This window comes from Rana temporaria, chromosome 4 (assembly GCF_905171775.1).
Source record: "Rana temporaria chromosome 4, aRanTem1.1, whole genome shotgun sequence".
Taxonomy (NCBI): domain Eukaryota; kingdom Metazoa; phylum Chordata; class Amphibia; order Anura; family Ranidae; genus Rana; species Rana temporaria.
In genome coordinates this window covers 116,374,043-116,396,091 of record NC_053492.1, presented here as the reverse complement: position 1 = coordinate 116,396,091, position 22,049 = coordinate 116,374,043, and the positions used below count along the sequence as shown (strand labels likewise).

At 43.4% G+C, this 22,049-nt stretch overlaps 1 protein-coding gene across 1 annotated transcript in view; it reads left to right on the top strand.

Annotated features, from left to right (window-relative positions):
* Window positions 1-22,049, top strand: part of MYO7B (myosin VIIB) — a 349,736-nt gene that overhangs the window by 104,102 nt on the left and 223,585 nt on the right. Inside the window, exons 11-14 of the mRNA XM_040348869.1 lie at window positions 1,667-1,786; window positions 14,549-14,691; window positions 19,044-19,254; window positions 21,315-21,450. Coding sequence (XP_040204803.1) covers window positions 1,667-1,786; window positions 14,549-14,691; window positions 19,044-19,254; window positions 21,315-21,450 — 610 coding nt within the window. The remainder of the gene's footprint in view (window positions 1-1,666; window positions 1,787-14,548; window positions 14,692-19,043; window positions 19,255-21,314; window positions 21,451-22,049) is intronic.

Here is a 22,049-nt window from a genome sequence, read left to right as displayed (position 1 = left end):
ACCCTGCACTACTGTACCCCTTTATATTACACAGCAGCTTGCACCACTGGGCCCCTTACATTACACAGCACCCCACAGCTCTGGACCCCTTTACATAGCACCCTGCACCCCTTTATATTACACAGCAGCTTGCACCACTGGGCCCCTTACATTACACAGCATCCCACAGCTCTGGGCCCCTCTACATAGCACCCAGCACCACTGGACCCCTTTATATTACACAGCAGCTTGCACCACTGGGCCCCTTTATATTACACAGCAGCTTGCACCACTGGGCCCCTTACATTACACAGCACCCCACAGCTCTGGACCCCTTTACATAGCACCCTGCACCACTGGACCCCTTTATATTACACAGCAGCTTGTACCACTGGGCCCCTTTATATTACCCAGCAGCTTGCACCACTGGGCCCCTTACATTACACAGCACCCCACAGCTCTGGGCCCCTTTACATAGCACCCTGCACCACTGGACCCCTTTATATTACACAGCACCCTGCACCTCTAATCTAACTAAACTATACAGTGTATAAATATATGTACAACTCCTGGTGATGTATATATATCCTCTACACACTGTAACATTAACTGACTAGCCTGCCTGCTCTATCTAACTCGAAAAAATTACACTCTCTCTCTCTCTCTCTGTAAACCACGCAGCACAGATTACAGAGAAAAAAAAAGCAGACTGATTGATTAGCCCTAACAAGGACTGTTTGGGGTGCTGTTCTAACAGCAGAGATCAGATGAGTCTTTCAGGACTGGAGTACACTGGCCTAACTATTGCTTTCCCTATAAAATCAGCAGCAGCAACACTGTCCCTCCTCTCACTAAGAATGCAGGTTCAGAATGAATCTAAAATGGATGCTGCCCTAGAGGTGGGAGGGTAAGGCCCCGTACACACCATCGGATCTATCCGCTGAAAACGGTCCGCCGGACCGTTTTCAGCGGACAGATCCGCTGCGTCCGCTGCCGGATTTCTGTCTGATGGTTGTACACACCATCAGACAGAAATCCGCGCATAAACGATGACGCGGCGACGTGGGCGGCCCTGGAAGTTCAAAGCTTCCACGCATGCGTCGAATCAGTACGACGCATGCGAGGGATGGCGGTCGGTCGGACGTGTCCGGTGAGTCTGTACAGACGACCGAACACGTCCGACGGACTGGTTCCCAGTGGATAGATTTCTTAGCATGCTAAGAATTTTTTTTCCGCTGGAAACTGTCCGATCCGCGGGACAATTGTCCGCTCGGGCCTACACACGACCGGATCTGTCCGCTGGAACTGGTCCGGCGGACCAGTTTCAGCAGATCGATCCGGTCGTGTGTACGGGGCCTCAGGGAGGGAGGGTATGCTGCTGATTGGCTGGAATGTGTCTGCTGACTGTGAGGTAGAGGGTCAAAGTTTGCTCAATATTAATTAATAGGAGGCGGGTCGAACATTGCATATGTTCGCCGGCGGCGAACGCGAACAAGCGAAAATCGCCATGAACTATTCTCCGGTGAACCGTTCTATACATCACTATTTGTAATGTGTATGGCCTTTGTTGCTTGTTATATACGTAGGCACTGCTCCCTGCTTATTTATCAATTTTGTACTTGTATCTCAGGAATTATTAATGTATACTTTAAGGACCAGATCTTTGATTATCTCTTCTGTTATGTAGGTCAATGCAACGGAATTGAGGGATTGCCTTATCAAACACACCATTATAGTACGAGGAGAAAGTGTTTCCATGCCTTTGACATGCTCCCAGGCATCTGATGGCAGAGATGCTTTTACAAAGGTAATAACATTGTGTCCTAAAATTCTGAAGTACTAGTTCTTCCTCTGCAGCTATTACCTTTTGTACCACTCCCTCCATTTAGATTGTAAGCTCCATGAGCAGGGCCCTCCTATTCCTTCTGTATTGAACTGTGTTTTTATTTGTGCTGTCCCCCTTTATATTGTTAAAAACTTTTTCCGCTATATGCAATACCCAATTCCAAGTTGGGACGCTGTGTAAAATCTACATAAAAACATAATGCAATGAATTTCAAATCTCATAAACCCATTTTTTATTCACAATATAAAATAGAAAACATACCAAATGTTTAAACTGAGAAAATGTACCATCTTTTAAAGGTAATAAGGTAATTTTGAAATTGATGGCAGCAGCACGTTTTAAAAAAGATGGGACAGTGTAACAAAAAGCTGGCAATGTAAGTGGTACTAACAAGGAAGAGCTGTAAGAACATTTTGCAACTAATTAGGTTAATTGGCAACAGGTCGGTAACATGACTGGGTATAAAAAGAGCATATTAGAGAACCAGAGTGTCTTAGGCCGCGTACACACGGTCGGTCCAAACCGATGAAAATGAACTGAAGTTCAGTTCCATCGGTCCAATCCGACCGTGTGTACGCCCCATCGGTCAGTTGTCCTTCGGTCCAAAAAAAGAGAACTTGCTTTAAAATCGAACCGATGGACGCCTGACCGATAGGCCAAAACCGATGGTTAGTACACAAAAGCATCGGTTCAAAACCTGCGCATGCTCAGAATCAAGTCGACGCATGCTTGGAAGCATTAAACTTCGTTTTTTTCAGCACGCCGTGTGTTTTACGTCACCGCGTTATGACCCGATCGGTTTTGGAAACGATGGTGTGTATGCACATCAGACCATCAGTCTGCTTCAGCGGTGAACCAATGAAAACGGTCCGTCGGACCATTCTCATCGGATGGATCAACTGTGTGTACGGGCCTTAGAAGTAAAGATGGGCAAAGGTTTACCAATCTGTGAAAATCTGCATCTAAACATTGAACAATTTTAGAATAATATTCCTAAATGTAGGATTGCAAAAACTTTAACCACTTAAGACCCGGACCATTAAGCAGGTTAAGGACCTTGCCCCTTTTTGCGATTCCGCACTGCGCTGTTTTAACTGACAATTGCGCGGTCGTGCTACGTGGCTCCCAAACAAAATTGGCGTGCTTTTTTTCCCACAAATAGAGCTGTCTTTTGGTGGTATTTGATCACCTCTGCGGTTTTTATTTTTTGCACTATAAACAAAAATAGAGCGACAATTTTGAAAAAAATGCAATATTTTTTACTTTTTGCTATAATAAATATCCCCAAAAAATATATAAATAAACATTTTTTTCCCTCAGTTTAGGCCGATACGTATTCTTCTACTTATTTTTGGTAAAAAATATATCGCAATAAGTGTTTATTGATTGGTTTGCGCAAAAGTTATCGTGTTTACAAAATAGGGGATAGTTTTATGGCATTTTTAATAATGTTTTTTTTTATACTAGTAATGGCGGCGATCAGCGATTTTTTTCGTGACTGCGACATTATGGCGGACACATCGGACACTTTTAAAACATTTTTGGGACCATTGTCATTTTCACAGCGAAAAGTGTTATAAAATGCACTGATTACTGTGAAAATGACAATGGCAGTGAAGGGGTTAACCACTAGGGGGCGGTAAGGGGTTAAGTGTGCCCTAAGGGAGTGATTCTTACTGTAGGGGGCGTGGCTGTAGGTGTGATGTCACTGATCGTCATTCCCTATAACAGGGAACAGACGATCAGTGACACTGCCACACAGAAGAATGGGGAAGGTGTGTATTTTTTTTTTTTTTTTTTTTTTTACATATTTATTTCTTTTTTTACACTTTTTTTTCTTTTTTTTTTTATTATCACTTTTATTCCTATTACAAGGAATGTAAACATCCCTTGTAATAGGAATGTGTGTGACAGGTACTCTTTATGGAGAGATCCGGGGTCAATAAGACCGCACATCTCTCCTCCAGGCTGGAAAGCATGAAATCGGTGAAAAAAAATTCACCAATCTCATGATTACTGTTGCTTAGTAGCCGCAATTGCGGCTTTGTTTACTTACGGGGACCCGGGCGTGACGTCATCACATCGCGCCCGGGTCCTCCGACGGTCATAGAGATGACTGGTGACCATCTGGTCACCAGTCATTTCTATGCTTCCTGCCAGCACCGGACGATTCGTTCTCCGGGCCCCCCGTTGGCACGGGAGAGCCCAGGGAAGCACCGGATGGCGGCGGGAGGGGGGGATGTCCCCTCCCGCCGCCTGTAAGAACGATCTAGCGTGCATATCATTCAGATATCCCTCCACAAAGCCCAGGACGTCATATGACGTCCACCCGGATCGGTAGAGGTCCTTTGTGGACGTCATTTTACAATGGGCTGGTATTGATGTGGTTAAAGGCGACGTACAGGTACGTGCCTGTGCCCAGCCCTACCATTCTGCAGACGCATATGTGCAGGAGGCGGTCTTTAAGTGGTTAAATAGCAGGGAAAAAAGGCAGAAAAGTGCTTGTGGGGCTCAATTTGTTTGGTGTGAAGGATATGTCAGTGTAAATCTCCCTGCTTGGTTAAATTGTGGGTTAGAGGTAAAATGGATTCATGTGTTACAAGCTATTGACATGTTAATGACCCGTCTGCAGCTAGCTCCTTATTTCAAAGGGATGTTAATCCTGTTACTATGATTAGAGGTGACTCATGTTATGTATTCTGATTGCTTCATTATGCGGTGCCAGGCTGCCCAGCTAATGTGTTCCGTACACCTTGTAATTAACTTCCCTGATGTCATTATTTAAAGAAAATGTGTCTCAGGTCGGCTTCGAATTGTCTGGCTATATTCTGTATGAGAAACTCCAGAGTGGGTGAAAAGGGGGTGGAGCTCCCATTGTTCCTTGATTAAGGATTTAGCTTGTAAAACTGTATTTATAACCAGCAGCAAGCTGCCAATAAATCAGTCTTGGTTCCAGCATTCAGTCTTGACTCATGTGTGGATGATCCTGTGATGTTCTTGTATGGAGAGGAGGGAATGCTTGACAGGGATATCATACCGATACCGTCACAATTGGTTGGCAGCAGCGGGATCTTCCCTTCTACTCTCCCTTACACCAGGACTCCAAGCAGACACTGGGAACAGTGAATGGAAGGCTGCTACACCCTGCTTAAAAGAACTACTGGAAGTTCGTGGAAGGATTGCTAGCAACAAAACCAAGCGGGTCATCATAGCAGAATTAATGGAGCTAGACCAGGAGAACGTGATTGCAGCAACGCCAGCAGTACAAGAGATGGAGACACCAGTGATTCAGGAGGAGTCACCAACCAACAAGCTAATGAGAGAGAAGCTAGCGTGGTTCGGCCCGAACCCAACGCCGGATGTGGTGCTGAAAGTGATGGACCTGTTAGTAAACGCAGAGCTACAGAAGGATAAACAAATAAGAGATGCAGAACTACAGAAGGCTAAACAAATAAGAGACGCAGAGCTACAGAAGGATAAACAAATAAGAGATGCAGAGCTACAGTTAAAACTGGCAGCAGTCCAACAAGCAGCCGCACATTCTCCAAACAGTGAGTACAGCACAGCAGACACAAGGAAGATTCCGTTTAGCGCTTTTAAAGCTTTTGATGAAAAGGACTGTGAGATTGATAACTACCTGGCAGATTTTGAGCGACAATGTAACCTGCACCGAATAGCTAGAGGAGACTGGGTTGCAATATTGTCAGGCAAACTGTCAGGCAAAGCTTCTGATGCTTTCCGGACCGTGCCAGATCAGGATATCCATAGCTACGCCAGGGTTAAAGAAGTGCTCCTGGCTCGTTATGCAGTAACCCCAGAGTCCCACCGACAGAAGTTCAGGGACTCACGCAAAACCACGAAAGACTCTTACGCGGAATGGGCATGCCAGTTGTCCCTGTCGGCCTCTAACTGGGTTAACAGCAGCCAGGCCACCACCGCAGAGGACATTTTGCAACTAATGCTCCTGGAGCAATTTTACAATCACATCCAGACGGACGTCAAAGATTGGGTGAGAGATCGCAGGCCCATGACTCTACCAGAGGCCGCGAAGTTGGCGGATGCATATGCGGATACTCGCAAGACAAACCAGGTCACACCACGGGTACAACCTCCACGACCAACGGCGCCCTCACACCCACCAGCCGCTAGATACCAACCGCCTAACAGACCGATGACATCGAGCCCTCGCTATCCACGCCAGGAGGACAACTAACAACGCTGCTTCTGGTGCAAACAGTTGGGTCACTTCAAGCAGAATTGCCCCCTGAATGACAACACCAGATCAAATTGGTCTCAACCTGGGTACCGCCCACCAGCAGCAGCCCATTGTGTAGACTCGGCTTGGGATCCCCAGGAGCTGGGTCAGGAAGAACCATTGGGCACCCCTTACGAAGCCCTCATGGTACAATCTGTTATTACGGACAACAGGGAACACCATTGTCAGCTGGTCATGGGCGACAGCCATGAGCCGGAGGGGCCCTGGAGGGAGCTGGGCAGAAAGAGGCACCGCCAGCTACCCTCCAAGAAGAAGAGGTCCTGGAAGTCATATAACCAGCGGACCTGGGAGGATAAGAAGCTACTGGAGGAGATGGAATCGCAGCGGGCGCCCCAGATGCGGGCCGAGATGTTCGCCAAGGGCCCACCGGTGGCCCCTTACACCACCACCCAGTTCCTGATGATGAAGGACCATGTGGAAAGCCTGCAGGACATGAGCAAGCAGGAGCTGATCCGTGAATACATGGAGCTGGAGGAGTGCATAAGCCGCATGGAGGAGGAGAACAACCACCTGAGGTCACAGCAGGCTGACCCCCCCAGGCTCCATGAACTGGAGATGGAGCTGGAGAAGCTCCAAGAGGAGAACCGGCGGCTGCGGAGGGAGCAGGGGGTGGCTGACCTTATGGGGCTCTGATTCCCCTCCCCCCCTCGGACTCTGAGCACCAGTGCTACAGCATTTCAACAAATATAACTTTTCCTTTTTATGAATCTCCTGTGATTGTCACTTCAGAGCCATAACCTGGCCCTCCCATAGCGGGACACCTAGACGGCGGCGCACAGACCCATTCGCCGTCTTCACACTGACTTCTGGTGACTCTGCAGATCGCACAAAGACTTGGGGACTGACCGGCGTGTGATCTGACGACCCGGTGGCATACCTGAGTCGGAAGCAGTTACCAATGGAGGTCAGTCACGCCAAACGGAGTTAACCTCGGACTAAAAGCTCTGAACCCGTCAACCCTACTGGACCAGGGAAGGTCCAACCGGGTTTGCTGTAGCAGGGAGAAAAAGGGGGGCCATTGTGAAGGATATGTCAGTGTAAATCTCCCTGCTTGGTTAAATTGTGGGTTAGAGGTAAAATGGATTCATGTGTTACAAGCTATTGACATGTTAATGACCCGTCTGCAGCTAGCTCCTTATTTCAAAGGGATGTTAATCCTGTTACTATGATTAGAGGTGACTCATGTTATGTATTCTGATTGCTTCATTATGCGGTGCCAGGCTGCCCAGCTAATGTGTTCCGTACACCTTGTAATTAACTTCCCTGATGTCATTATTTAAAGAAAATGTGTCTCAGGTCGGCTTCGAATTGTCTGGCTATATTCTGTATGAGAAACTCCAGAGTGGGTGAAAAGGGGGTGGAGCTCCCATTGTACCTTGATTAAGGATTTAGCTTGTAAAACTGTATTTATAACCAGCAGCAAGCTGCCAATAAATCAGTCTTGGTTCCAGCATTCAGTCTTGACTCATGTGTGGATGATCCTGTGATGTTCTTGTATGGAGAGGAGGGAATGCTTGACGGGGATATCATACCGATACCGTCACATTTGGGTTGCCAGGAAGTCTACCAGCCAGATAGAACCAGCTGTTATGGATCAGAAAGTAGACTTTCTTTTAAAAAAGAACTCCAGGGATATTAGAAGGTTGTGTACTGCAGCATATTATTCTGGTGAAACAGTATGGGTTAAATAACCAGAATAAATGCTTGATATATAATCAATAATACATCAATCGTCCCAAAGCTTAAATAAACAACTTGGATATTTTGGCTAATACTAAACAATGAAAACTCACTGGCTGAGCTAGGCTGCCTCCTCGGTGTCAGGCTGGGAGCCTGGTAACTGTGAAAAAACTAAGGGAAAGAGAGGGGTGTCAAAACTGCCATATATTGTAGAATTTTTATTTATTGACAGAGTTAAAATAAAATAATTGCACTCACAAGTGTTAAACATGTCTGATCATATCACAGTTAACCGAGTGGCCAACTGGGAGAGGATTGCAGCTTGGGTAGATGTGGAACTCCAGAAGCCAGGAAGTGTGAAAGTCACCACTCAACACCACTGGAACCACCGGAAGTCTCTCGCTAAAGCCAGGGATGAGATCGCTGGAGCTGCCACTCTTAACTGTGATATGCCCAGACCTGCTTAACTCTTGTGAGTGCAATGATTTATCTAACTGTGTGTCAATAAACAATTTTACTACAATATACGGCAGTTTTGAAACCCCTCTCTTTCCCTTCTTCTCTTCAAAGACTTTAAATAAGGTATATATTTTCATCTCCATACAACATATTATCAAAAGATCCTAGAATCTACAGAAATCTCACTGCACAAGAGACAAGGTCGAAACGCAGTTTTGGATGCCCATGATCTTGGAGCCCTTAGACGGTACTGCATTAAAAACAGGCATTATTCTGTGATTTATATTACTACATGGGCTCAGGAATACTTAAAAAAATCACTATCTGCGCCATCCAAAAATGCAAGTTAAGCTCTGTCATGCAAAGAAGAAGCCTTATGTGAACATGATCCAGAAAGACCACCATATTCTTTTGGCCAAAGCTCATTTAAAATGGTCTGTTGCAAAGTTGAAAACTGTTCTGTGCTCAGACAAATCAAAAATGTTTTCTGGCAAACATGGGCCGCACATTCTCCATATTAAAGAAGAGAGGGATCTTCCGGCATTTTATCAGCACTCAGTTTAAAAGCCTGCATCTCTGATGGTATGGGGTTTATTAATGTGTATAGAATGGGCAGCTTGCACATCTGGAAAGGCACCATTAATGCTGAAAGATATATCCAGGTTTTAAAGCAGCATATGCTTCCATACAGATGATGTTTTTTTCAGGGAAGGTCTTGCATATTTCAGCATGACAATGTTAAACCTCATACTGCATATACAGTATGAAAACAGCACAGATTCATAGTAGAAGAACCCAGGTGCTTAACTGGCTTGCCTGCAGTCCAGATCTTTCACCAATTAAAAATACCCAGGACTGTTGAGCCGTTAGAGTCCTATATCAGGCAAGAATGGGACAACATTCCTCTCCAGAAATTCCAGCAACTGGTCCCCTCAGATTAAAAAATGGACGTTCTAAAATCATTTAAAACTAAATAAATAAAAAAGTCCCATGTGATGATAATCATTTAATATGAAAAGAACAGGGAAGTCCAACTTTATAAGAAAGTGAAGGCTGATCTAGTCTAGAGACCTAGATCTAGTCCAAGGCAAACAAATAAAGAATATATCCAAAATGATAATCGATGCTCTTCTAATGGGTCACAACAAGCTGATGAACAGGACATCAATCCTCTCTAATGTAGTAAGGAAGGATACTCTTACTGTAACTGATGGACCCGAATGTCAGCGACAGCGGATCATATGAGCTTGGATATCCAAATCGATATGTGGCCTAGATGATGGAAGGAACCCAGGATCTTCAGTGGACACTCCAAAGAACCTTGTGGCACTCCAACGATTCAAGGCAGCCAGCTGGATGGAGAACCCCTTTCAGACTTAGATCCCACAGCGGTATATGGAAAAAGGGGAATGGGGCTCCAATAGTGTAGGTCAAAACAATAAGTAGGTTTATTAAAACCACAAACGTATAATAAAAGTGATCACGTATACAAAAGGAGCAATGTGGGGAGTGATAAACCTTTCCCTATGCGTTTTGTCCTCAAGCACATCTACAGGATGAAACACGTCCTGTGGATGTTATCATCACGTGGGACTTTTTTATTAATTTAGTTTTGAATGATTTTAGAACATCCATTTTTTTATGTGTTTTTCTGTATCACATTAGGGTTAGCGCTACATTCCATTCACCTTCCATTTTTGAAAATTTGTCACATTTCTATGTAGCTGCTTTCATTTATATTTATCACTTACTATTTCTTCATTGTTTTTTCCACTTTTTCACTGTTTGCACAATATTTTTCCACTTATCCTATTTGGTCTCCTCAGATCACAGCATCCTGTTGTGGGTGCTCTTGGAACTACCTAACTGTGCCCCGATTTCTTTACAAGCATTGCTTTGGCTTCCTCATAAATTACTCCTCATGGAGCTAAGTCCTCTTATGCTTCATGGCTTGAAGCTATGGTTCGATATTCGGGAAATTTGATGTCCCCTTTCTTGCCTCTTTTTACTGATCGTTAACAATCTTCTTTTCCTGCTGGGGCTGGAACAACCTTGTTCCTTCTCTTGGTGGACCTCTGATAGCTTTACAAATGTACATCATTTTTTAACTATGCACTTGTTTCTGTTATGGGAGACCCTCAGAGAGACGCACGAGATCCCTGAGCAAGAACATTTCCATTATCTGTAATTGCCCAACTGGGGTTTATAGCTTCGTCATACTTCTTCCTTTCCTTTTCGTAAGACGTCTTTTGAGCATACAGTACTTGTTTACACTCCCTGGGGTCCCCTGATCTTATTTAGTTCCTTTATGCCTCCCTCAATGGTAGGTCTTCTTTGTCGACCCTTTCCTATCTGACACAATGGGAGCGAGATCTTGGTCCGGGTATTGAGGGGAGGACTGGAGTAAGGGAGTATTGGGTCCTGGTAAGACTTGCCCACTCTTATCCTTACAGCAGTGACAGATGTTTTCAGAATTGCGGTCAGCGTGGGCATGTCTTACATATGTGGTGGTCATGCTCACATCTGATCAGCTTCTGGTCCAGGGTCTTAGTGCAACCCTTATTGCATATAACAGTATGTTAAGATGCCGACTGGCTCTTTTACATTTCCCTATACAAGTCTTTTCGCTCCTCATCAAAAATTGGACTCATACCTTTTTATTCCTGCCAAGCAAACTTTAGCCCAGGCCTGGAAGACTTTGTCTGTTGCTTTTCAGGGAGTGAAAACCAGGATGACCACCCTGATGGTTGATGAGCAGATGTCCAGTATTTTGAAGGATTCACATGCAAACTTCTTGACAGTTTGGGACCTTGAAAAGTTACTCCTGCCGACCCTGCCCCCAACTAGCTATGGTCGACTGTAAACCTTGCTTGTGCAGGTCCCGCGTCCTTGGTACTCGACTTCTCCTGGGGCCTCTCTCTCTCTCTTTTTCCTTTCTTTGTCCCTTTTCTTCCTCCTCTGTCTCTTTCCTTTCCTCTTCATTCCTGATATAAAGGCTATTAGACGAAGACTGATATCCCATAGGGGACAATGCAGTATTGCTTGTGATACTTTCCTTACCTCTACCCTGGTCCTCTTTGGTTCTGGTAAAAATTTAAAGTTATGTTATTTATAATATGTACATATGCTGTTTTTTGTATGTGCCTGTTCAATGTTGCCCATGGCTTGTAAAGTTAAACATGGCTCTGTCCCAACTTGTTTGTGGTAAACATGGCTCTGTCCCAACTTTTTTGTGGTAAACATGGCTCTGTCCCAACTTTTTTGTGGTAAACATGGCTCTGTCCCAACTTTTTTGAGCCATGTTGCTGCCATTAATTTCAAAATTACCTTATTTTTTCCTTAAAATTTTACATTTTCTCAGTTTAAAGAATTGGTATGTTTTCTATTTTCTATTGTGAATAAAATATGGGTTTTTGAGATTTTGAAAATCATAGCATTCTGTTTTATTGAGATTTTACACATAATTCAAACTTTTTTGGAATTGGGGATGTAAATCCTGAATGATAATAATCATTGGTATTAGTAATTAAAGTAAAAAATCTATTTATTTTCTAACTTATCCTAAAAAAAAACAGGATATAGTAGACATATACAGGTCGTGCTTGTGTTGTAGGCTCCATCAGAATTGGGTTAATACTTTTAGTTCCCTCAGAGGGTTATCTAATTTATCCCTTACTTCCATTGTGATTCTGCATTATTTTCACATGATACTTACATGGTATACTGTACAGCAGGGGTCAGCAACCTGTTTCCACATAAGGGCCGGATTGAATGTATGTAAATGCATGGAGGGCCGCATTCACCTGCTAATAAATCAAGATAATAATAATCCTAACATAGTAATAATAACAGTACAAGTTTACTTCACTTTAAGGTGCTTCACTAATACAAAGCCAGTTCACCTAGAGAGAGCATGTGGCTGGGGATTCGGATTTTACTGCCCCCCTCCCCATCCTGGCACCCAAGGATGGCTGACACCAGCCCTGCCAGCCAGCATGCTCTGGAGATGGGGTTCCTGTTCCCAGGTGAGAAGGGGTCCCTGTCCCCGGGTGAGAAGGGGTCCTTGTCCCCAGGGGTGATGAGCTTCCTGTCCCCAGGTGAGAAGGGGGCCCCTGTCCCCAGGGGTGGTGAGGTCTTTGTCCCCAGGGGTGATGGGATCCCTATCCCCAGGGGTGATGGGATCCCTATCCCCAGGGGTGATGGGGTCCCTGTCCCCAGGTGAGAAGAGGTCCCTGTCCCTTGGGGTTATGGGGGTTCCTGTCCACATGGGTGATGGGGGTCCCTGTCTCCATGATGGGGCCCCCCCCCCATTGCAGTGTTTTCTGTATCCCATAGCAGTGTCCTCTGTCCCCCTTCACATCACTTCTATAGTGTTCTCTGCCCCCTCCCCCCAAAGAAGTGTCTTCTGTCCCCTGCACCCCCCACTGTAGTGAATTCTGCTGCCACCATAGTGTCCTCTGTACCCACCATAGTGTCCTCTGCCCAACTCTTCCCCACACACACTTACACTGTGTAGGTAGAACTCTCCTACCTCACACAGGTGTACAGCAATTAGAACAGAGATCGATATCACAGGGCTGAATGGGGGCGGGAACTGCTGGTTAACTTTTCACATTAACAGGCTGGTGATTGGTTGCTAGGATCGCCCAGCACCAATAACCTGTTGTGTAATGTAAAAAGTTAACTCCAGTGGTTCCCGCCCCCATGCAGCCCTGTGATACCGCCGCTGTCCAATGAAGAGGACAGCGGGCGAAAATGTCCGCAGGCCAGGTGCCCGTGAATTAATCAAGGGCACTGACAGGCCGGACATCTAGGTCTGCTGTACAACTTCTGCTACATGATATTTTTACAGTGCAGTGAAGAAAGGACAGGAATGGATGAAATCTCTTGGTGTTCCAAAGTTGCCATTCTGATCCTAAAACACGCCAGAAATCTGATGGAAGGCCACCTTTGGTTGTGGTCACAGAGGGCCATGAGCAGTTTAGCACTCAACCTTGCAGTAAGCATGCATAATGATAAGTTAGCAAAGTAAATACAAACAAATGTGTTACATGTCACACACACACACTTTGAGAGGCTTGATAAAGCACTTGGTAATCTGGCTGACCCTGGGTCACAGCTTAACCCCGTCTAATGGGTTTAACGAAAGTTCATAGACTAAATCGCTATATCATAGTGTTTAAGTAACATCCAGACTTCTGACTTCTGTTTTAGGATCTCCTAGTAAATAAATGTAGGTTAAGAATACATGGTAACACTTTGGGGGTTATTTACAAAAGGCAAATCCACTTTGCACTACAAGCGCAAAGTGCACTTGAAATTGCACTGAAAGTGCACTTGGAAGTGAAGTCGCTGTAAATATGAGGGGTAGATCTGAAATGAAGGGAAGCTGTGTTGATTTTATCATCCAATCATGTGCAAGCTAAAATGCTGTTTTTTATTTTCCTTGCATGTCCTCCTCAGATCTACAGCGACTGCACTTCCAAGTGCACTTTGCACTTGTAGTTTGCACTTGTAGACTTAACTTAGACTTAATCGAGTGAATCACATGGGAAAAAAGCTATTGGAAATGAAGATTGGCTGCACAGAAAAAAAATGTATTTAACAGGCAGACCCTTTGTAGATTTACTTATATTCCTCCCTAGTGCTGTAGATTAGGGTTCATCCATCATTCTACAAATTTAAAACTATCAAGTTGAAAACTCATTTGAATATTATGGGAGAAGCGCACTACTGCTAAGTGCCCGTTCACACTACATCGAGTTAGGATCCCCAAGTCACCATATAAGTGAATGAGAGACAATATAATGTACACTACTTAAGTCGCTCCAACTTCAGAAAAGGTTCCTGTAACCTTCAAGGCGACTTGTACCCATAGATTTCAATGGAAGTGGCCTCCAAGTCAGATCTCCATCTGTATTGAAGCGACTTTACAGGAAAGAAAATAATTTACCCAGGTACTCCCCAAGTTTACCCAGGCAACCCCCTCCCTCCCACAGAGCTGATTATTCTGTGATTGGCCACAGCCAAAGTCGCCTGTCCTGGAGGCGACTTTAAGTTGCGTTGTAAGTTGCTCAAAGTCACGCTGAAGTCGCCTCCAAATTGCCTTGCAAATTCACGCTGTGAGTCCCTGTGTGAACCGGCACTTAATTGTGTTGTACTATATTAGTATTCTATTGTTTTATATTATATAATCAACTAAATAGATTTATTATGTCCATAGATAACATTCCTGGGCATACAGTTTGAAGAAATACAGAACAGTGATCATCTACATAACAGTGTCATGCTTATATTGTCTATTGTAGGGCATTTATGGCCGAATGTTCATGTGGATAGTGAACAAGATCAATGAGGCTATTTTCACGCCGATGCCCAAAGAAAGAGAAAATGAACGGCGGTCTATTGGCTTATTAGACATCTTTGGTTTTGAACATTTTAATACAAACAGGTAATTTTTTTTAAAGAAAATAGAATTGAATTAGTCTTCATGTAGTAGTAAACAGTGTCATGGAATAATACAGACCAGGGCTAGTAGAAGGAAGATAGCTACTTGCTATTGATACATGGTTTGCCCAATATTATTGGATAAAAAAAGATGAATCTGTATTCTTGTGTCTATAGTCTTTGAAGACCAACTGCAGCCACATTTATGTTTTGTTTTGGACAGTGAAAGGGTTACAGCAGGGTTTAAATTATGCCTGCCTCCATAGTAAGGAGATTTCAGCTTACTTGCTGTTCTGACATGAAGTTTCTGTTTCTGGGCAGAAAGTAAGGGTAAATCAGTGCATACAGAGGAATGCAATCCTGACAGACAAATTTGTTTTTTGGTGTCCATTAATGGGATTTCCCTGTAATTTTTTCCAGTCTGAGTGAGGAGAAGCTAGGAAAAGACAGCAATACGTAGTTGACAAAGGTTTTAACCCTGTTTTGACAGATGTGTTGTAATGCATATTACGTTTTCTTTTTCTTTCTTTCTCTTTCTTTCTTTGTTTCTTTTTTTATAGTCCAAGCAAAATAATTTGACATCTGGAAATCAAATGTTTTCTTTATAGGCAGTTTTTTGGGTGCAAAAAAGTATAATAAAAGGGATTTTTTTTTAACTTTGGTTACAAAAGAGATGGATTAGAAAATCTGTCAGGTTTTTAATGCTCTCTGTGTTCCCGTTATTTTGGCTTGTCAACCAGGTATTCCCTCACTTTTGAGGAATATCCCCCTCACTTCTGTTTTCACAGGAAGTGAGAGGAAATCTCCCAATTGGAACTTAAATGGCACAAGACAACTGACCAGGGTTATAACCCTCCTATCCTTAAACATGTTATGTTACTTTAGACTGGCCATAGATAGACATGACAGCAAGTTCAGTAAGGATTGGCTGAAATTTGATCCATCTATGGCCAGGCTGATTGTACCAAAGTTGATCCATCAATCGACTTGGGTACAACCAACATGTCGGAATTTTAGCATACAGTTATTGCCAGTGGCTATAGCCACTAGCAGTAATCATTGTGTTCCCCCACGAATGGGGAAATGGAGCAGGATTGTGGTTGCAGGAACAAAAATCGCATAACCTATAGCCTGTTTATTTTTATCAGAATTTTTTTTTATTATGCCAAAAGTCAGCAAAGATACAATAAAACAAAAGACAAACAATTGGGTTTCGTACTCTGCACATGGTATAAACAGTAAAAGCAAATGAGATGATCAGAATATTACGTCAGTCAGAGTTGTTCAACAGACGTCAGATTTGTGCATTTATGCATAGCACAAATATAAGGCACTTTAGAATAAAAATAATATAGTAAACTAAAACCATAAACAGTAAGGTTTAACTAAATGGGTTGTTCCCCTCCCGTTACAGAGAAAGGGACCACCAGCTGACCAGCCAAATATAATACATATTGTTGCTTTCATTAAAGATAATTAGTATCAAAGAGAATCTCCATTAGAGGGGACATAGGACTTATTTCTGAGAAAATCTTGCATAAAAGTAACTAGAACCAGTAGTTCCCCTACATTCCGACCTGGATAAGGAGTTGGCAAAGACTCAAGTGCCTGTAATAATCTGCCCATAATTAGCTGTGATTGGGGCAAGACCTGGAGTATTCAACCATGCCTGCCATATAGAAGAGAACTTTGGCATTTCTGTGTTGGTATGTTAACCATTCCGTTATAAATATAGATTTACTGTAACCTGTTCTATCCAGATTTTCTTAGTTGGGGTATGATTGTAAAGCCAAAACCGAGCTACTTGCTTCTAAACTCTATATAAAAGTCTAGTACAAAATTACAGCTATGTTAGCTGAGGGGGAATCTCTTTGCCCACTTCACAGTACAGTTCAATACAAAAGGGACAGGAGGGCCCTGCTCGTAGAGCTTACATTCTAAAGGGAGGGGGTGGTGGTACAAAAGGTAATAGATACAGGGAATGATTTGATGAGGGTGACTCAGGGACAATTGTTAGGTGGGTGTGGGATAGGCTTCCCTGAATAAGTGAGTTTTCAGGGATCTCCTAAAGGTGGACAGATTAGGGGCTGATCGGACATACCGGGGCAGGGAGTTCCAGAGGATGGAAGAGGCTCTGGAGAAGTCCTGAAGGCGAGCATGGGAGGAGGTAACAAGGGAGAAAGCAGGAGGTCCTGGGAGGAGAGGAGGGGACGATTTGGGCGATATGTGCAGATGAGGTTGGTCATGTAGCTGGGGGCAATGTTGTGGATGGCCTTGTACGTTGTGGTTAGCATTTTGAATTTTATACGGTGGGGTAGGGGAAGCCAGCGATGGGATTGGCAGAGAGGAGCAGCAGTCACGGATTGGTTAGTGAGGTGTATTAGTCTAGCAGCAGCATTCTTAATAGACTGAAGGGGGGATAGCCTGCGTAAGGGTAGGCCATTAAGGAGAGAGTTGCAGTAGTCAAGGTGGGAAATAACCAAGGAGTGAATAAGTTGCTTTGTGGTGTCATTAGTCAGAAAGAGTCGAATTCTGAAGATGTTGCAGAGGTTAAGGCGGCAGGATTTAGCCAATAATTGGATGTGGGGGCTGAAGGAGAGGTCAGAGTCAAGGATTACACCCAGCACCCTTGCATGTGTGGAGGGACCAATTGTTATGCTGTTAATCTTAAAATTAAAAACTGAATTGTTTTCTAGGTAAAGCAAATTCAGCCTGTAGCATCTTTGAAAGATTTTAAGATGTTCTTATTATACAGTTGGGATAGATAATGTATACCTACTAGCTCTCTGAGATTACTCTAATTTGTTTTGTTCAGTATACTAGGGTTTGTGCCATAAAGGCATCACAAGAATAAAACCCAATCGTTTCAGACTGCGCTTAACTTCTGTCCAAAGTCTCCTTATAAGTGAGACTGTGGTCCCTGAGAATGGTGGATTGGAGAGCCCCATTTCTAAGTGGGATAACGCTGTGAGGCTCGAAGTATCTTGCAGATCGGCTCTGAGGCATCAGGAGAAACCCCATCCCCAAAGATGTTAAAGCTGGGAGGCCATAAAGTAAAGTCTGGGATTGGGTACCGCTAGTACACCCTGGTCTTTACTATACTGCAACGCAGAGAGTCGTATCCTAGATACCTTCTTCTTCCAGATTAGTGCTCAAAATAAAGTTTCAATGCGCGCAAACTATCTGCGAGAATCCACTGTAGGGAATTATGTAGGATGTAAAGTAACTGCGAGGACCACACTATTTTGATCAGGTTAACTCAATTACTGAGAGAGGGAGTTTACACCATATGTTACATTTGGCTTGAAATTGTTGGAACATGATTTCTAGATCTTTGGAGGGATCTGTGATGACTTGGACTCCTAGGTATTTAAACTGGGTTACTAGCTGCAGAGAACCAGCACACTCTAGCAGTGAGGAGAGGGTACCTAAATGTTCAATTAGAGACATCATATTTGCGAGGGAAGCTTCAGTGTCACCTAAGTATAGGAGGATGTCATCTGCATATAATTAATTATTTTCTTCCCTAATAAAGCCTGTAATAAGTTGGGAAGCTCTGATTGTTGCTGCCAAAGTCTCCAGAGCTAAAGAAAACAGGGGTGACACAGGGCACCCCTGCCATGTGCCCATGTGTAGTGGGAAAGAGTCAGTTAGATCCCCATTAATTCTTAGGCTAGGGGCTGAGTATAGAAGCTACACCCACTTTTGTAGCCTGTTTTACTCTTTCAAAAAGACAGCACAACCTGCATTGGAGCATGGCAATGCACATTAACACATGCATTCTAGTGTGACTGTGCCTTGACAATAGACCAGTAATTTCATTAGACAGGCCAAATCCTCTCGAAACGTTAGGACAGATGTGAATTCCATATTGGCAAATTAAAAACCAACTATATAGTGTGAGGACCTGCTTAATGGGATATACATGAATATAATTTTAAGTTAATTACTATTAATACGAATACATGTCAGACTTTAGCTGAGTAGCTCTTAACCAGTTAGAAATAAAGTTTTCTTACTGTTGGGAAAAAGCATCCTGTTCTATTTGAGTTGTAGTATAATCAGCATAAAGCATTTCACAGCAGTGAAATTTAGGGTTGCATTAACTAATCACATATTGTAAACTGTATTTGACCTTCATATCTAGCTATAATTATTTTATTAATGCATAAAACTGCTATGCTAAAGAATATTCCCTTGTTTTTCCCACTTTGTTTGGTGCAAGAGGGGTAATGAAACATTTTGAATGAAAGAAACAGGAATGTACAATGTTGCACATTTGTGGCTTATTTATGTCAAACAGCCCTTCCTTTATGCCATAATAGTACTTGGATATCCACATAATTCTCTTCTCAGCTTTGAGCAACTCTGCATAAATTTTGCCAATGAGCATCTACAGCAATTTTTTGTGCGTCATATATTCAAGTTGGAGCAAGAGGAATACGCTGCAGAGCAGATACAATGGCAGCTTGTAGAATTCTCGGACAACCAACGCACACTGGATATCATTGCTCTACGGCCCATGAACATCATCTCACTTATAGATGAGGAAAGCAAATTTCCCCAGGTAAGGCTCTAACAGAAATCATGCAGGAAAATAAAACCTTACAGAACAATTCAAGTTAAATGTAACCGACCACTGCTAGCTATACCAGGATCTGGATACAAGTGCAAATAAAACCTCATGTATTAATATTGTAGGCTAACTAAATCAGGATGCTTACATAATTTTCATTGTAATATATGGCACCTAATATAGTGATACCCAATAATCTGAAAAATAAACAAGGGCAGTCGCCTCCTCAAAATTCTCTGTATCTTTAAAAGCATTGTATGGCCAGCATCACCCTCACTTTCTCAGCCAGATGCTGGAAGGGCCTGTGCTCCTTGTGTGCTTAGCCACCTAGAATTCTGGCCCCCGATTTGGACCATGTATAAGTTAAAAATAAAATTACAAATGCATAAAAAACGTTACATGAAGTTAAAAAAACATATTTTTTTGTAGTAATAGAAACAAATAATTCACCCTGTTTTGACAGTTGTATACTAGATGACCTTTAATGTAACAAAGCACTGTGTTTTGAAAAATGATTTTTTTTTTAAATCCTGTTTTCACCTTTGCATCTCAGTGTTGCTAATCACCTGCATTATTTTTATAACAACTTCCTGTCTACATGCATGCATGGGCGTCCGCTCCATAGGGCAAGGGGCGGGCAATTGACCCCCCCCTGGAAAATCGAGAAGGTGTTGAAGAGTTTTGCGACCACGGGCTGTCTAAATGGTCCTGGGTTGGATGTCACACAGGCACAGCGAGCAGAGTGAAGCTGCCTCCCCTCCAGTGTTTATGTGTACACAGGGGGAGGGAACCTGCTGTGCCTGTGCTGATCTGAGGTACTGAATGGGATGGGGAGGGGGATTTGTGCTGAAGGGGGGGTCTGTACTAAAGGGGGTATGTGCTGAAGGGGGGTCTTTGCTTAAAGGGGCTCCATCTGTGCTGAAGGGGGGTTTGTGCTGAATGGAGGGGTCTGTGCATAATGGGGGGGGGTCTGTGCTGAAGGGGGGTCCATTTGTGCTGAATGGAGTGTTCTGTGCAGAATGGTGGGTCAATCTGTGCTGAATGGAGGGGTCTGTGCTGAAGGGGGAGTCTGTGCTGAAGGTGGGGTCCATCTGTGCTGAAGGGGGTTCTGTACATTCTCTAGGCTATATTTATATGGGCATGGAGTGAAGCTGAATTATCTCAAGAGCAATTTCACACTGCCATTTGGCCGCGTTATCGGTAAAGTGGCGCTTTACTATTGTTTTAGCTGCACTATTCGGACGCTAGTGGGGCGCTTTTAACCCCCGCTAGCGTTTGAAGAAAGGGTTAAATGCGACTTGGTATCGCCGCTGCTGAAGCGCCTCTCCCTGAAAAAATTTCAGCGGAAGCCCATGCATGCATGCTTTCCATCTGTGGTTATATGTCATTGATCAAGGTAGGCTTCCTGATGGTGACAACAGTGGACCATGTCTGCACAATAAACATTGACATGGCCACTTATAGTCTCCATCAGAAACACATTTGACAGGCTGACAATGCATGTGAGCAGTTGGGGATGGGGGTAGAAAGTTGGCATGCCTCAAAAGAAAGTGCCTAAACAAGCACATTTATAACAGTATCACCAGTTCTTATTTTAATGAAAGCTGTAGATTAAAAAAAGATTGTAAGTGACTTTTTTAAGGTAATACAATGATACAATTACGCAAATCACTATCTTGCCACATCCATAATTATACTTAAAAGCAACAAAAAAAATACAATGACTGGTAGGTTTCCCTTTGTACCCTGCTTATTTTACACACAAAAAAGATAATTATTGATGAAGCTTGCATGTATTAGTAAACTTTAGCAAGCACTGACCTACTATATTTATCAGTCTTTAATAAATTAATCCTTATGTAGAAAAAAACAGAATAAATACAAGTTTGTGTTTTTACCAGCAGTCAATCAGATTGGGTCTCCTTGAAGCTCAGGGTACTGCCTTCTTAACCTTTGCCGTTTAAAAACAGTTTTTTATTAGATCGTATCCTACACCTAAGGTTGCACACTATCCCACTGGAATTTTTTAACCATCTATGTTTTTTTTGTAGGGAACAGATGCTACTATGCTGACCAAACTTAATAGCATTCACAGCAAAAGTAACATTTACATTGCATCTAAAAGTGTGCATGACACGAAGTTTGGAATAAACCATTTTGCAGGAATTGTATATTATGAAACAGAAGGTGAGTATTATACTGCAGTCACAGGGGCGTGTAAGGAGGTTGGGTCAATTTTGGTTCAGTAAGTTAGCGACTGGCCCAGGCTGGGGGAAAGGGTTAAGTTATGTGTGAAGGCTGAGGTCCGATAGCCTCGGTTGGCTATGTTCCCGCTTTCAGCTCGTATGAGGACTGCTGTGCCTTGCAGTCCACTGAGGGCACCAGGGTTCCCGGAGGACATCCAAGTCATGGAGATTACCAGCATGAACTATCACCTCATGGAGGTATGCCTGGGGAGCCACACAACTGTGGTTAGGGTTAGGAAATGAACATTGTTCATATTGAACTGTTATGTTGAAGTTTCTCCATTAAAGTTACATTAACTGTTCTAAGCCTGGTCTGAAGTTATTCAAAGGGGTACATGTGGATTCTAGCGTATCTAAAGAACCAGGGTCTGTGAAGCACAATGGGGTATGAGGGTCAGCTACTAAAAAAGAGTTAGGACAAGGCAAGGAATGCAGAGAGAAATGCAGTTGCTAAGAACACAAGTTCCAGACACCAAGCGACCAGTCATTAGGCATGACACTTGGTCCTCCAGTATTGAGGGGATCGTTGTCTGGATCCCT